The 12,288-nt window shown below is 40.1% G+C and overlaps 1 protein-coding gene across 1 annotated transcript; it reads left to right on the top strand.

Moving 5' to 3' along the window:
* Positions 1-1,968: 1,968 nt before the first annotated feature.
* Positions 1,969-9,613, top strand: LOC110986846 (uncharacterized). Its single transcript, XM_087129979.1, has 7 exons — positions 1,969-2,124; positions 3,983-6,846; positions 6,961-7,098; positions 7,299-7,409; positions 7,744-7,898; positions 8,261-8,372; positions 9,474-9,613. The coding sequence occupies exons 1-7, from the start codon at positions 2,070-2,072 to the stop codon at positions 9,570-9,572; spliced, it is 3,534 nt and encodes a 1,177-aa protein (XP_086986105.1). The 5' UTR covers positions 1,969-2,069; the 3' UTR covers positions 9,573-9,613.
* Positions 9,614-12,288: the final 2,675 nt, after the last annotated feature.

Raw genomic sequence — 12,288 nt, 5'->3', positions numbered from 1 at the left:
GGTCATCTGCTTAGCACGCAGGTCTCCTTGTGCAGTAAATTTTGCTTCTGCCTCATGAGACTGTGTGATGATAAGTTCTATCCATTTTTTTTCTATTTACCTAAAACGACAAACGATGTGAATGGGTAACTCTAGAGAAATGCCCTCAGGTGTGGGCTGACCTTCGGGTAAGCTGAAAGGTCGCTGCGATTGCGGTAGTATACAGAAGATTAAGGCTGCATCAGGCCCTGGTCTCTTTATAAGTCTTAATTTGGCGAAATTCTGGCGTCTGGTACGTCTAACCCATTGTTACTGGGGAAAAATGAACTCGGGTTTGTCTACTTTTAAGTTCTAAGCCATAATGATCACAACTGAGCATCATTTTGTGCCATGCCTTTTGATTTAAGTACTTTTCATGACACTGTGGCAACTCCTGGGTGAAACTACTTTCCTTCCTCCGTAGCTTCAGCACATCTGTATTTGACCAGGCTTTACAGGCGGCCAGCAATACATATAATTATTTCCATAACACCGCCGTTACACGTGTTGGCAAGTATAACTTAACCCTGAAGGAGGGGGGGTCCGCCTCCTCGACACTTTGCTTCTTGATATCGCCCCGAAGCGGTTTTTCACAAGCTGAGGCTGTTACTTTTTGCGGTCATTTTGTAACAAAACATTTTTCCAAGACAGGTCGGCCAAAAATATATACTTTTCCACTGCGGCCTGGTACGCTTAATAGCATACAGCTTCAAATGACAGTAAAACGAAAGCTTGTCAGACTGAGTCGAAAAACACTGCATTTGTATTGACGAGTATTTTTACACATATTATAGCTAATATATAAACAAATCGGACATGGGACGGCCGAGGGTGGGGGGAGACATGGTCCAAAATGACCCAGCTATTTTGGGTTAAAACACCTTAGCTTTCCGCCTCAAGGAAAACACTTTATCAGTTGGGTAGAGCCATATTGATCGGGAGTGTTCATTTTGTTGGTAGCGTTGTGATCGTAAGGGTATTCATTTTGTTTGCAGCGTTTTGACCGTAACGCGTACATTTCATAGCCGGTCGTGAACCAGCGAAGTGCAGTTCCAACTAGGCCTAAAGGAGCCTCCCTTGCTCAGAAGAATGCGCCATATTTTGTTCCAGCTCCAGGCTCACATAGCGACTGTAGATTATATCGTCGTAAATATTTAGGGCATACCATTTTAAACCGATTGGGGATGACGGAATTCTCTATGTTAATTTAAATAGCGAAATAGCGTCACTAATCAGCATAAGCGAGCCTTAGTTCATCCGAACTTATTTCCTCTTTTCTGTCATTTCTTTTAGCCTTATTTATGAATTTTACAGTAATGAGGACCGTTGAAGATAAATGATGACGCTTTGCAAGAGAAGAACGGCAACCAAATTATTTCACAAGAATGGTAACGGGGGGATTCAGCGAGTTGTTGCCCACTTTCACATAATTATTTTGTTTTGTTTTTGGTATAGGTTTTGTTTTTCTAATAAAGCAAAAGTGCCTGGGCATCCCAGACGCAAAACAGTCTCAAAACAGAAATAACAATTAAGTAAAAGGTTTAAACTTGCACCATGCAAGGATCCGTTTTGTGAGTATGTGTGGTTCTGAAAGGAACCGGCGGGTATATCAACGTTTCGCACAGTGTGCTCAATCCATCGTCAGGAGACTGCCTAAGCGCAAACCTTTTACCTAATTTGTCACCATGAAAAGCTTCAAAGCTCCAAAATTTAACAATTACAATGAAACAAACTAGAAAAGAAAGAATGAAACCAATCAACTAACCAAGATACCCAATTGAAGCTAACCCATTGGAGCCATGATATGGCCCTGCCCAGCAACTTCAACTTGCATTCTCACGGCAATGTGTACTGGTATTATCAGTTGAATGACAGCTTTTCACGTGGTGTGAGAAAATATTACATGCGGGTATGTAAACTTACACCTTAAAAAAACGATTCACTTTTATTGCATTTAGAATCCATGACAAAAAATGCTGGTAGGTCAGGTTAAGTTATAAAAGACAGATTTTTGGGCTATTCTGATAGTGAAGCCTATATACAAGCTCATCATGGCCTCCTTCGTTTGGTTGCGTTCTGCGCTGGTGCTACTGGGATTCGCTATTGGTGAGAAATCATGTATATTAGAAGTAGTTGGGAGTTTGAAGACTTTATGAAGTCAAAGACCAAATTGGTTTTTTTTCATGATACGTTCTAAGTCTGAATTTTCATGAAAAAATATCATTTATAACACTGAAATTTGAGCTGAATTTATACGCGAAATAATGGTTGGCTGGTTTCAATACATTTTTCTGTGTAAAATGACTCGCTCTTTGAGCGGTTAGGTGTTAAATGCTGCCACAGCTGAAATTTTCAGGTTATGTGCTGGTTGACGTTTCTCAAATCCAGTTTCAAACTTGATTTTAGAGATGACAACCACTCCTAACCTTCTGATTTTTTCTTCATTGATTAAAAAGATGAACTACTTCGGTATTGTCGTGAAAGACTTACAGATATTTTGGCACAATCTGCAGAGAATGTCTTCGATATCCACTACGTAACTTTATACTGGGAGTGAGAGCATTTACTTCACTTCATACGCTTAAACATGCCAGGTATTCTTATTCACCACAAAGAAAACGTATAGAGTGTGAAATTAGCTGCATGTGAAATTGACTATACGCCCTCAACAAACTCGTGAAATCCCAGTGCTGCAATACATGCAGGGAAGTGGTGTAATGTGAACGCTTGCACACTCGTCCGATATGCATGCAAGATGCAGTGTCAGAGTTTTATGCATTACGCATTCTTCAAAATGTCGAAAATATCCTGCGAACTGGATATTTTAAAACCAAAAATTCTTTAAAGAAGAGACTACTTTAATACGGATTTTCTAGGCTGTCAGTTATACGATTCAGGTGGCAAACAACAAAAAGAACTGATTTACCATGAAACATGTCAGGCATTTGTATTTATCACAGAGAAAAGTCTATGATGGAGCTCGTGCGGAGTGTTTCTATTTTATCTGTTGCAGTTATTGCAAGATTTAACCTGTTCATCAGCCTTTGCTCTGCACCACCATGCACTTTTTATCAACCTTGTTCAGAGTATGCGTCATACAATAAGCAAATAACCCGTACAGATGAATTTCCTGGTTTCTTTGTGCGTAAAATGCATTTCTAAGGGTATTTGCCTGATGGTCTTTGAAGACAGAGGTTGTACACAGGACGTTTTCAGAGATCGATGTCTTTGTGATTAATTGTTGATTGTTGATGATACGGGTAGAGAGGTGCCCCCATGCAAACACTTCAACTGTTAAGGTCATAGAGTCATAGCTCTATGGTGAAGGTACAGTTAAGCCACGTTGTAGCATAAATCCACATTTTATCTGCAAATGTTGAAATTGTTTTCAAAAGATCAGAATGATCACTGTGTGGCAACTATATAGAGGCGAGTGCCTCTATGGATTAACTGACCTTTTAAAACACGTAGCTAAGCATGTTTTTACCTGAGTTTTCTTAGGCGTATAAGAAGATGATTGTTTCAAACTTTTTATCGATGATTTGTTAAACGTGTTTTAATCTTTACGGAAACAATCATTGGTAAACGTTAAAGGTCTATAATCAAATAACAGAAACTCTTGAAGAGAAGAAAACGGATATCGGAATGATGTCATATCTGATATCCCATGAACAAAAGAAACTCTATCTGTCAGCACTGGAGCCAACTTGATTGAGTACGCGAATCAAACCGACACAAAACATACAGGTTACAAATACGGCAAGACTTCAGTTGTCAATGTTGACGCTCACCATTTTGAGGATTTCACGGTCCAGCACGTCCAACCTATCACAGAGATCTAAAACAGGAGGAGTTGCTTTAAATTCTTGGATTCGTAGGCTACTCCTGAATATGTAACGAAAATGTATTGAAATAATCAAATACCCACATTTTAATTTTTTATTTTATTTTAATTTTTTTCTAGCTGTCGAGTGTGCACCATTCATCAATTTTCCCAATGCTGATCGCAATGATATTGAACTCGAAGAGATGCTCGACTATTTGCTTTTGGAGAATAAAATTAAAATACTAAACGAAAAAGAAAGTTTCCATAGTGATGGTGGCACGACTGAAGATGCTGAGACCGAAGGGTGGAATAGGGTTTTGGCGACTGGTTTTAGACAGGAACTCGCTGATCAGGACTTGGTTGACACAAGTAATTTTGGGGCTAATTCTAGAGACAACTTTGGAGTTGAAGTTGAAACCAATGTGATGGATCCAGAAAATACGGTCGATCAATTTAAAACTTCAAAGTCAGCAATGGAACCAAAGGACTTGGAAAACAAATCTAAAGGTCCGGCTTCCACATTCAATGTTTCAAAGTCTGTCACGGTTCACGTGATTTCGACTGAGACAGGTAAAGCACTAAACAAGAGTCCAGCATCAGACGTAGTCTCAGAGGAACATCCTAAGAAAGATTGTAGTAGTTTCTCAGACTTCATAGAGTCTAAACTGGCAAAGAGTGGAGACCCGAAAAATCAAGCAACAGAGGATGGTAAAGACATCACGTCGACAGGCGGAGAGGTCACAGCTGAGAAGAAACTCGTGTCACAAGCATTAGTACAGAAAATAGATCGGGAAGAAAGCAGGGACGTCGAGCATCCAACGAACGGCCTGGAAGAACTATCCAATTCCAAAATGAGAAACACTCACGGTATCAAATTGCAGTTCGAGGGCAAAAACGAGGTAGCGTTAACAGCAAAAGAAATCAATTACGATTCCCTCGTCACTCACAGCAACGATACAAATGATGACATAGAGGAGGAACAAGATCTCGATAAGGTGGTTACACAGGAAAGGGTAATGTTGTCAAAACAACTTCAGGGTCTAGCTAGGTCAACTAACGATTTCGAGAACCATGAACAAGACGCCCTTAAAGCCCTCCATCGAGACGGACTTAAGGATTTTGATATTGAACACAATGATTTTGAAACGGTTCATACTCTCACACGCTTGACACCGATTAGCAAACTAGCCGAAACAAAGCAAATGTTGACAAAAAACGAAGCTTTGGAAAAGGCAGGAAAAGAAAGAAACACCATGGAGGACGTAGGAGCAGCCAAGACCGAATGTGTGGAGCAGGGTATGGGTGCAGAGAAACCCTCTCAGAGTACTGAACAGACAATTTTGCAAGATGATTCCATTGAGAATCGAGACCGTGAACTAGGCACAACAGATAAACTACCACAAGACATCAGAGATGACGAGACTGGCGTCAAATCAGTGGTAGGAAAAAGATATGTTCAGCAAGTAAATTGCGTTGAAAAAACTTCTAAAAGCCCCGAAGAAGTAAACTCCGAAGCAAATGTTCCTACTGATGGCCAAGACCGGAAGGTAGAAACGATAGTCAGAGAAATGGCAAAAGATATGACCAATACAGAGACTAATGACAACATAGCAAGTGCCACAGAAGTAGGCAGACAAGGTTCAAAACCCAATGTCAAGCAAGTAGATAAAGGAGAGGAAGAGAAGGATGTTCCTGTTTCGTCAGCAAGAGACCCTGGCCACCGATCCGCCGACTCCAGTTTGAAGGTTGGAGGGCACACAGAAAAGATAACAAACGAGGGGAATGAGTCTTCAAACAAGATTCGAGTACAAGCACATTCTCAAGCAAGGGCTGACATTAGTTTAGAAGAAGCTAATATAGATGCAGACAAAGGTGTAAATGATCATCAGATAGTTTTTCAGCTCATGCAATTCCTAAAGCAGATGAATAAAGAATTGAAACTGGGAGCAGGAAGTGAAGGCGTGTCCTCAAAAGCAAGGTATGACGAAGGACCGGAGCAAATGCACCCAAATACAATGGGTGGTCATCCCCATATTAAGACTCAAGGTAGGACGGATCAAGAAGCAAACGATGACGACAGTGATGACAAGGCATATCAAGGGAAAATCAAGGATGGTCAAGAAGAAAAAGAACAAGATATTAAGGGAGCGGAAGAAGTTCAAAGCAACATGGTACATCAAAAGGCAGACGAGATCGATAAAGCACCTAATATTTCCAACTACGTCAAAGTTAATGAAGCAACTGACAAGAAGGTTGGCACAAAAACAACTGGAATGGAAGAGGGACTCAAGTATGACATTGTTGAAGAGGCGTCTGAAAACATTCAAGACACTAATGGGAATGCACCGAATGCAATAAAACAGGCTGTTCCTGCTTGCATTACTCCAGGTGGTAGTGAACATCCACAAGATGTCTGCAACAAGTCCTCTGGCGACACCAATACAACTGAAGCGAATACTATAGCATCAGACACGGCTGCAAATAAGCAAGATGGCACGGATTCCCTTGGCATGTCTCAAGACGGTGCTCAGGAGAAAAGCAAGTTAAAGAAGGTTAACCACGTCAAAGTCCCGGTTACCAAAGCTAAACTTCAGATAGGCCTAGACGAAAAAGAAAAAACCAAGATGACAGACAGTGAACATAAATTTGGCGGGGTGAACAAAGACAGTCCTGACTCCGCAACCACCAATGTTGACTCGACTTTAAATGAAGTGGGACATCAAGATGAAGTAAAGTCTATTCCCGGAGACAATACAGGTGCTGCTGAAACAGACGCTGGAAAGGTGGGAGCTAAGCCTGATGCTGGTTGGAAAATTATTAGCTCTGACGATAATGGAATGAGCAACGACAGAAGTAGACATGAGATGTCTGGTTGGAAATTAGATGACACAGAGGGCGGCACTAAAGATTCGGTGACAGAAGCCGTCCTTCAAACGGAGACATGCTTAGTAAAGAAAATCAAGAACATAACACAGCTATCACAGCAGCAAAACCCGACGGAGTAGGGGCAGCAGAAGGCAAAGCAGGAGACATAAAATGTAGGGATGGTCCACTGGAAGCCGCAGGCAGAGCATCGGGTGACGGAACATCCTTAAAGAAGGAAGTGATGACCGAAAAAAGAGGGAGCAGTCACAAGTCACCAAGGATTGGCTTATAACAACAAAGACAGCGCTGAACAGATTCAAGGAATCAGTCAGGTGAAGGAAAAGGAAGATGGGGCATTGAACAAGGAGGGCGCCGTCACTGATGATAATGTGAGTATTGTGTATTCATAAGTACAGTGTATTCACAAGAAACAAAGTAAACGCTCAATAAAAAGAACTGCGACGTATTATTGACATTTCACAATCTCATAGTGGATTTTGGATGAGTTTTTGACTTCTTTAGCATGTTATCCACCAAATTTACCTTCCATTCTAAAGCATTCCCTATTTCATTCTAATTTTCTTCACAGCATGCAAGTGCTGCTTATGAATTCGCACGGTGCGATCTTCAAGCCAACTTCCCTTATTCGGATTCAGCTGTTAAAAACCACGTTGTCGGACTCCTGGTTTTTAAGCAGAAGGTAGGCATGTTACCCCAGAAACTAAATCCTCTGTTGTTTAATATACTTTTCATACTAGCAATCAATGGGAGGTGGAGGAATTGGCTTTATCTTGTATGCCAAAGCTCCTCGTAATAATTTACCATCTTTTGTCAATCTAAATCTTGCTAATACAAAATGAGAAATTACCGGAAAAAATGCTCACAAGTCATTCAGGCTTGCTATAGAGACACGAAATTGCATACGTTACCATATTCAAATTCTTTAATGACTCCGTTTGGGAACTGTTACCTGATTTACAACACGTTTTCTTTAATATCACCATAAAAAATTATTTAAAAACATTTTACGTCAGAAATCTGGGGGACCTATGGAAATAAAGGCCAGTTTATACGGCTTAGACAGAGACGGACTCGTTGATCATACTGTAGACGTGCATGAGTTTGGAGACCTAAGTAACGGATGCAAGTCGACTGGGACAAGATATAGCGGTGCCACGTACTCACTTAGGTACGTATACAAAGTTTTCTTGAAGTGTGGTCTTTCCAGTTTTCGCGTCATTGTTGGAATGTGAGTATATAGGGTCTATTGCTTTTTTAAAAGATTCTTGTCGTGGTAAGGGTGGCTGTAATGTTTTCTTTGGGATTGGGATTGCTTGGGGTTTTTTCTTGCATCGTCGTTGATGTTGTCACTGTAACTTTACAACAACTTAATGCACCATTGCGGCAGTGTCAGACAGGCCTACTTCAAACATTGCAACTTGAATCTTCTGCCTTATTGATAGGGAACGTACTGCCATAGATCACACGTAAGGGTTTAATGGACTCTGTTCTGGGAATCAAAATGATTGACTTTTGTGGTGTTTAACTCAGTGGTGTAATGGGCAGTGCTCTGCGTGATGAAACCAGTGAAGTACGGGCGGCTTGGTCTACTACGTCCGAAGGACTCGTTGGGGAGCACTCTATTCTTGGCAGAGCTGTTGTGGTGAGGTTCATTTTTTCCAGATCATTTATCAGCCTTGAATTGTTATCGAAAGTTGCAAAAAGAGTTGCTATCAATATTTAAAAAGACCGAAAAATGTATGGAAATTATCTAAGTGTGTTGGTGTGAGCATGTGTGCGCTAACCTTACATACTCAGTGCGGACTTGTGAACAAAAGATGTCCACACGATGCAGGAAAGGAAGACGTTCTGTGGACTTACACATGTGCAAAGGGCGTTCCCCTTCTCTGGAAAAGAACTTTAGAGGCATTTTGGGGTAGGGGTCATCGGTCGTAAAAGGAAGAGGAATAGTCAAAGAAACCTTGTAAAAAAAAAGCCAGCTGAAAATCGTGTTCCCAGTTCAAGAAAACGAGTATTTTCACTAAGTTTTCTAAACTGCACGAAAAGAACGGAATGTCCACACTAGGTATGTAAGGTAGGTGTGCGGGTGTTTGTGTGAAAATCAGAAAAGACAAGCAATTTATAATTGCGTGACATCCACCAATACCTACATTTAAAAACCAAACAAAAATGAGCTTGGACATTTTGGCCATTTCGTAACCAGACAGAAATCTCCCCAGATCGGTCACATGAGAGTGGCAGCTAATTGACCTATAGTTTTTGTTTAGGGGGATGGGGCAACTTGCCCCCCTGATGGATTTTCTTCTTCTTCTTCTTTTTACAAAGAATTTTTCATAAATGAGTAGGAAAGAAAGTAATCGGTATATTTATTTATCAAGTATATCAACCAAAACCTAAGAAAACAGCACTAGAAAATAAAAGCAGGATATCAGAACGGCGAGTATAAGGCTTTTGATTTTTCTCTCCCCCAACATCACGTTGAATAAGCTTTTTATTTCCTTCGCCCCCACACCAAAAACTGGATACGCCATGCGGGGGGGGGTTGGTGGAACAGTCAGCATATTTGGTACTGGAATCAACCTGAGAAAACGGATTACCTTTCAATACTGAATTAGACACCCGTTATCCCGATTTAGATAATTATTATTAACATAAAGGTAATGCGTTTCAACAGGTAATGTACTTCACACACTTCACAAGTACTTGACTTTGGTATCAAGAAGTATTTTCTTCCACTTTGTAGGTCCATGCTGTGCCTCATGACTCTGGTGAAAGGGAGGAAAGTCCAAAGCTGGCATGTTGTAATGTAGCAAGGTCATCTGACGCCACTCCCTGGATTTAGTCTTGCTCCTAGACAGTTATCCGACCGCTCTCAGTAAAAATCAGTATAAAATGATGTAGTGAAAAATTGTCTGCTTGGGACAAAATACCCCCACCCGGATGTATAACCGGCATGATGGCCATATTTTTTTGAGGGGGGAGGGGTTGGAGAAACAGAAACAAAAATAAGATATGGAGAAGAAACGACACAATGAGTTTCAATGCGCCGTTTGTTGTAAGTTATGACGTTTTGCTGGCAATGTAGTACATTTTTGCATGCGTGTAATTGTTCTGAATACTCCAGGGCCTTTCAATTTGTGTTTCGCACAGTAGGAAAATTATGTTTTAAGCAGCAAACTCAACACGAGAGCCTCTTCGCCAACAAAAATTCACGATGGTGGTCGGCTATTTTCAAAATAATTTCAATACTTACTGATTGGACTGTAGGATGCAGAAAATTAAGCATCCCATTTATTTTAAGATCTTATAATGAGTTTCTTAACTTCTCCAAAGAATAACATAGATAGCATGGGCTTATGCTTTTTAAAATACATGTAATAATTATTCTAACGGTGGTATCTTTACACCCGAACCAGTCACTCTTGTAGAGAGTTTGGTGTACCTTAACTAATTACTTTTGAAGAAATTTTGGTTTTGATCGTTTGTTTATACTTTGTTGAATGGTTCAAAACTGTAGAAATATTCATCTAATATCTTGATTTTAATTGACATTGACATTTTTTTCGTAAGTTAATGCTTTTATGTCTGATGAAAGGCAACACCAAATGTAATATATTTATCTAAGAGGTAAATGTTATTTCAGTGTCATGAAATTCTGTACACATCCTAGTCCAAAACCTGACCATGTAATACAATCTTTCAGTTACGATCTCTGCATTGCAAGTTATGTAACCATTTCTGAAACTCAGTATCTATATAAATTTGGGCCACAGAAAGGAGAATGTATAGACCTATAGAGTTACTCATATCGATACCCACTTCGAAAAAAATCTACGAGGCCCAGATAACCCAGTGTTTTGTGAACAACTGAGAAATCAATAAAATAACACGAAAATTGATTTAACATTGTCTTTACTTGTATCTACACGTCGTCCACCATATCCATTCAAGAGTACAGTCATAGGAGCACATTTAGAATGTTTTTTTGTAACGCACGCACCAAACAAGACAACTGTAATGACAGCGCCCTCTTGCGGGCGCTGACAGGAAAGTTTTATTTACATGTATAAATTGATTTCCCCTGACTACAGTTTTTTGTTGATAAAGTCATCCCAATATACCATAGGTCATTGACATAAAGTGATCTTGCTACCATTCATATTGCTGCCATTCTTTATCAGGAAGTAATTGCGCTCATCTTCTTTTGAATAAAAGATAGTAGGCCCTATATGGAATTTTCTACATCGGACAGAAAGATGCATATCTCAAGTTTAAATATACAAAATCACACTGGTAAGCGCAAACCAACCTTTGCTGCCTATGAGATCACAACGTAATCCTCTTTTTTGGTGAAGTGAGCGTGAATCTTGTGTCGTCCAAAAAGCCTTTATTCATCAGATTAGAAATCCATCGATTATTTTTGTTAACACTTGCAAATTATCTTGATATTCGCCTCATGCATAGCTTGGAGTGCCAACGAGTCAAAGGAGGGCATGGTAATAGGCTGAAATAGACATTACTGAAAGAAATACTGGGTTCATCTAAAATTGTGGAAAAGGAATTTAAAGGAGATATAGGTTGGCACTTCCAGCCAACGAAAACAGGTGATTGGTGCGCTAACTGTGTCGAAGGTACTTCTCATTTGTCGTGAATGAATTTATTTGTGGTTATATAAATGAAATAGCCCGCAGTGGTTTGATCAAAATAAAATTTCTTGAGTTGGGATGTAAATATATGAGCACAGACAGCATATTGCCCGACATTTTTTCCAGGTTCCATGTAAAATATAGCCCTTTGATTGCCAAGAAATAAATGTCTTAAGGTGCCCCTTCCAGAAAAATGAAACTCAAGATGAAAAACAACATATTAGTCATTGTAAATACTCGAGACTCGTAATACTGTCTTAATGAAGTAAGTGATCCGTTGAGTGCAGAGGGCCCGCTGTCCTAACCAACGGAATAAGCAGGGTTTAAAATGTGACGCCACGAGGTCATCTGAATCGAGTGCCCCTGGATACAGAACTACAGATTCGCCCCATTGGACTCCGCCGAAAACTGTGAATGAGAAATGGAAAACTGTAGTGTTGGAGTCAGACCATCAACAACTAAGGGCATTATCATGGATTGACACTACTAACCTTCACTTATTTTATTGAGGTTTATTTCATTTGAATTAAAACAGCCTAAAGCCTGAAAACGTTCAAATTTACAACAAGGTTCCAAAATATTAAACATGCAATTTACACATTCAAATTATAATCTTAATCTAAAAAATACTAGCTATGCTCGCAAAATAAACAATAAAATAGACTCTAATGTAAAAATGTTAAAAGTGAAATAGGCCTATACATCTGGGTATGACACGACTAGGCGCAGAAGTGGACCAGAGTTTTGCTTTCCGTTATTTTCTTATGGGGGCATGTCCAAATCTGGTTGAGTGCAAAAGTTTGCTTCCGTAATTGAGTAATAAACCAGATCTTCTGGAATCTAAAGTTGGTATACCTAGCCCATACTGGCGGGCGGTGGGAGTCGCAGAATGTGCGTCCGCCCCCCCCCCCC

This window comes from Acanthaster planci, linkage group LG19 (genome assembly GCF_054643075.1).
Source record: "Acanthaster planci isolate LZ-2023a linkage group LG19, COTS_SCS, whole genome shotgun sequence".
Lineage (NCBI taxonomy): Eukaryota > Metazoa > Echinodermata > Asteroidea > Valvatida > Acanthasteridae > Acanthaster > Acanthaster planci.
The sequence above is the reverse complement of the archived record's forward strand: the minus strand, read 5'-3'. Positions and strand labels throughout refer to the sequence as shown.

Bases quoted from the DNA above. Each gene is read 5' to 3' on its own strand.
- LOC110986846 (XM_087129979.1), top strand. From the start codon at position 2,070: ATGGCCTCCTTCGTTTGGTTGCGTTCTGCGCTGGTGCTACTGGGATTC. The intron at 2,125-3,982 runs GTGAGAAATCAT...ATTTTTTTCTAG, and splicing joins GCTACTGGGATTCGCTATTG to CTGTCGAGTGTGCACCATTC. The intron at 7,099-7,298 runs GTGAGTATTGTG...TTTTCTTCACAG, and splicing joins GCGCCGTCACTGATGATAAT to CATGCAAGTGCTGCTTATGA.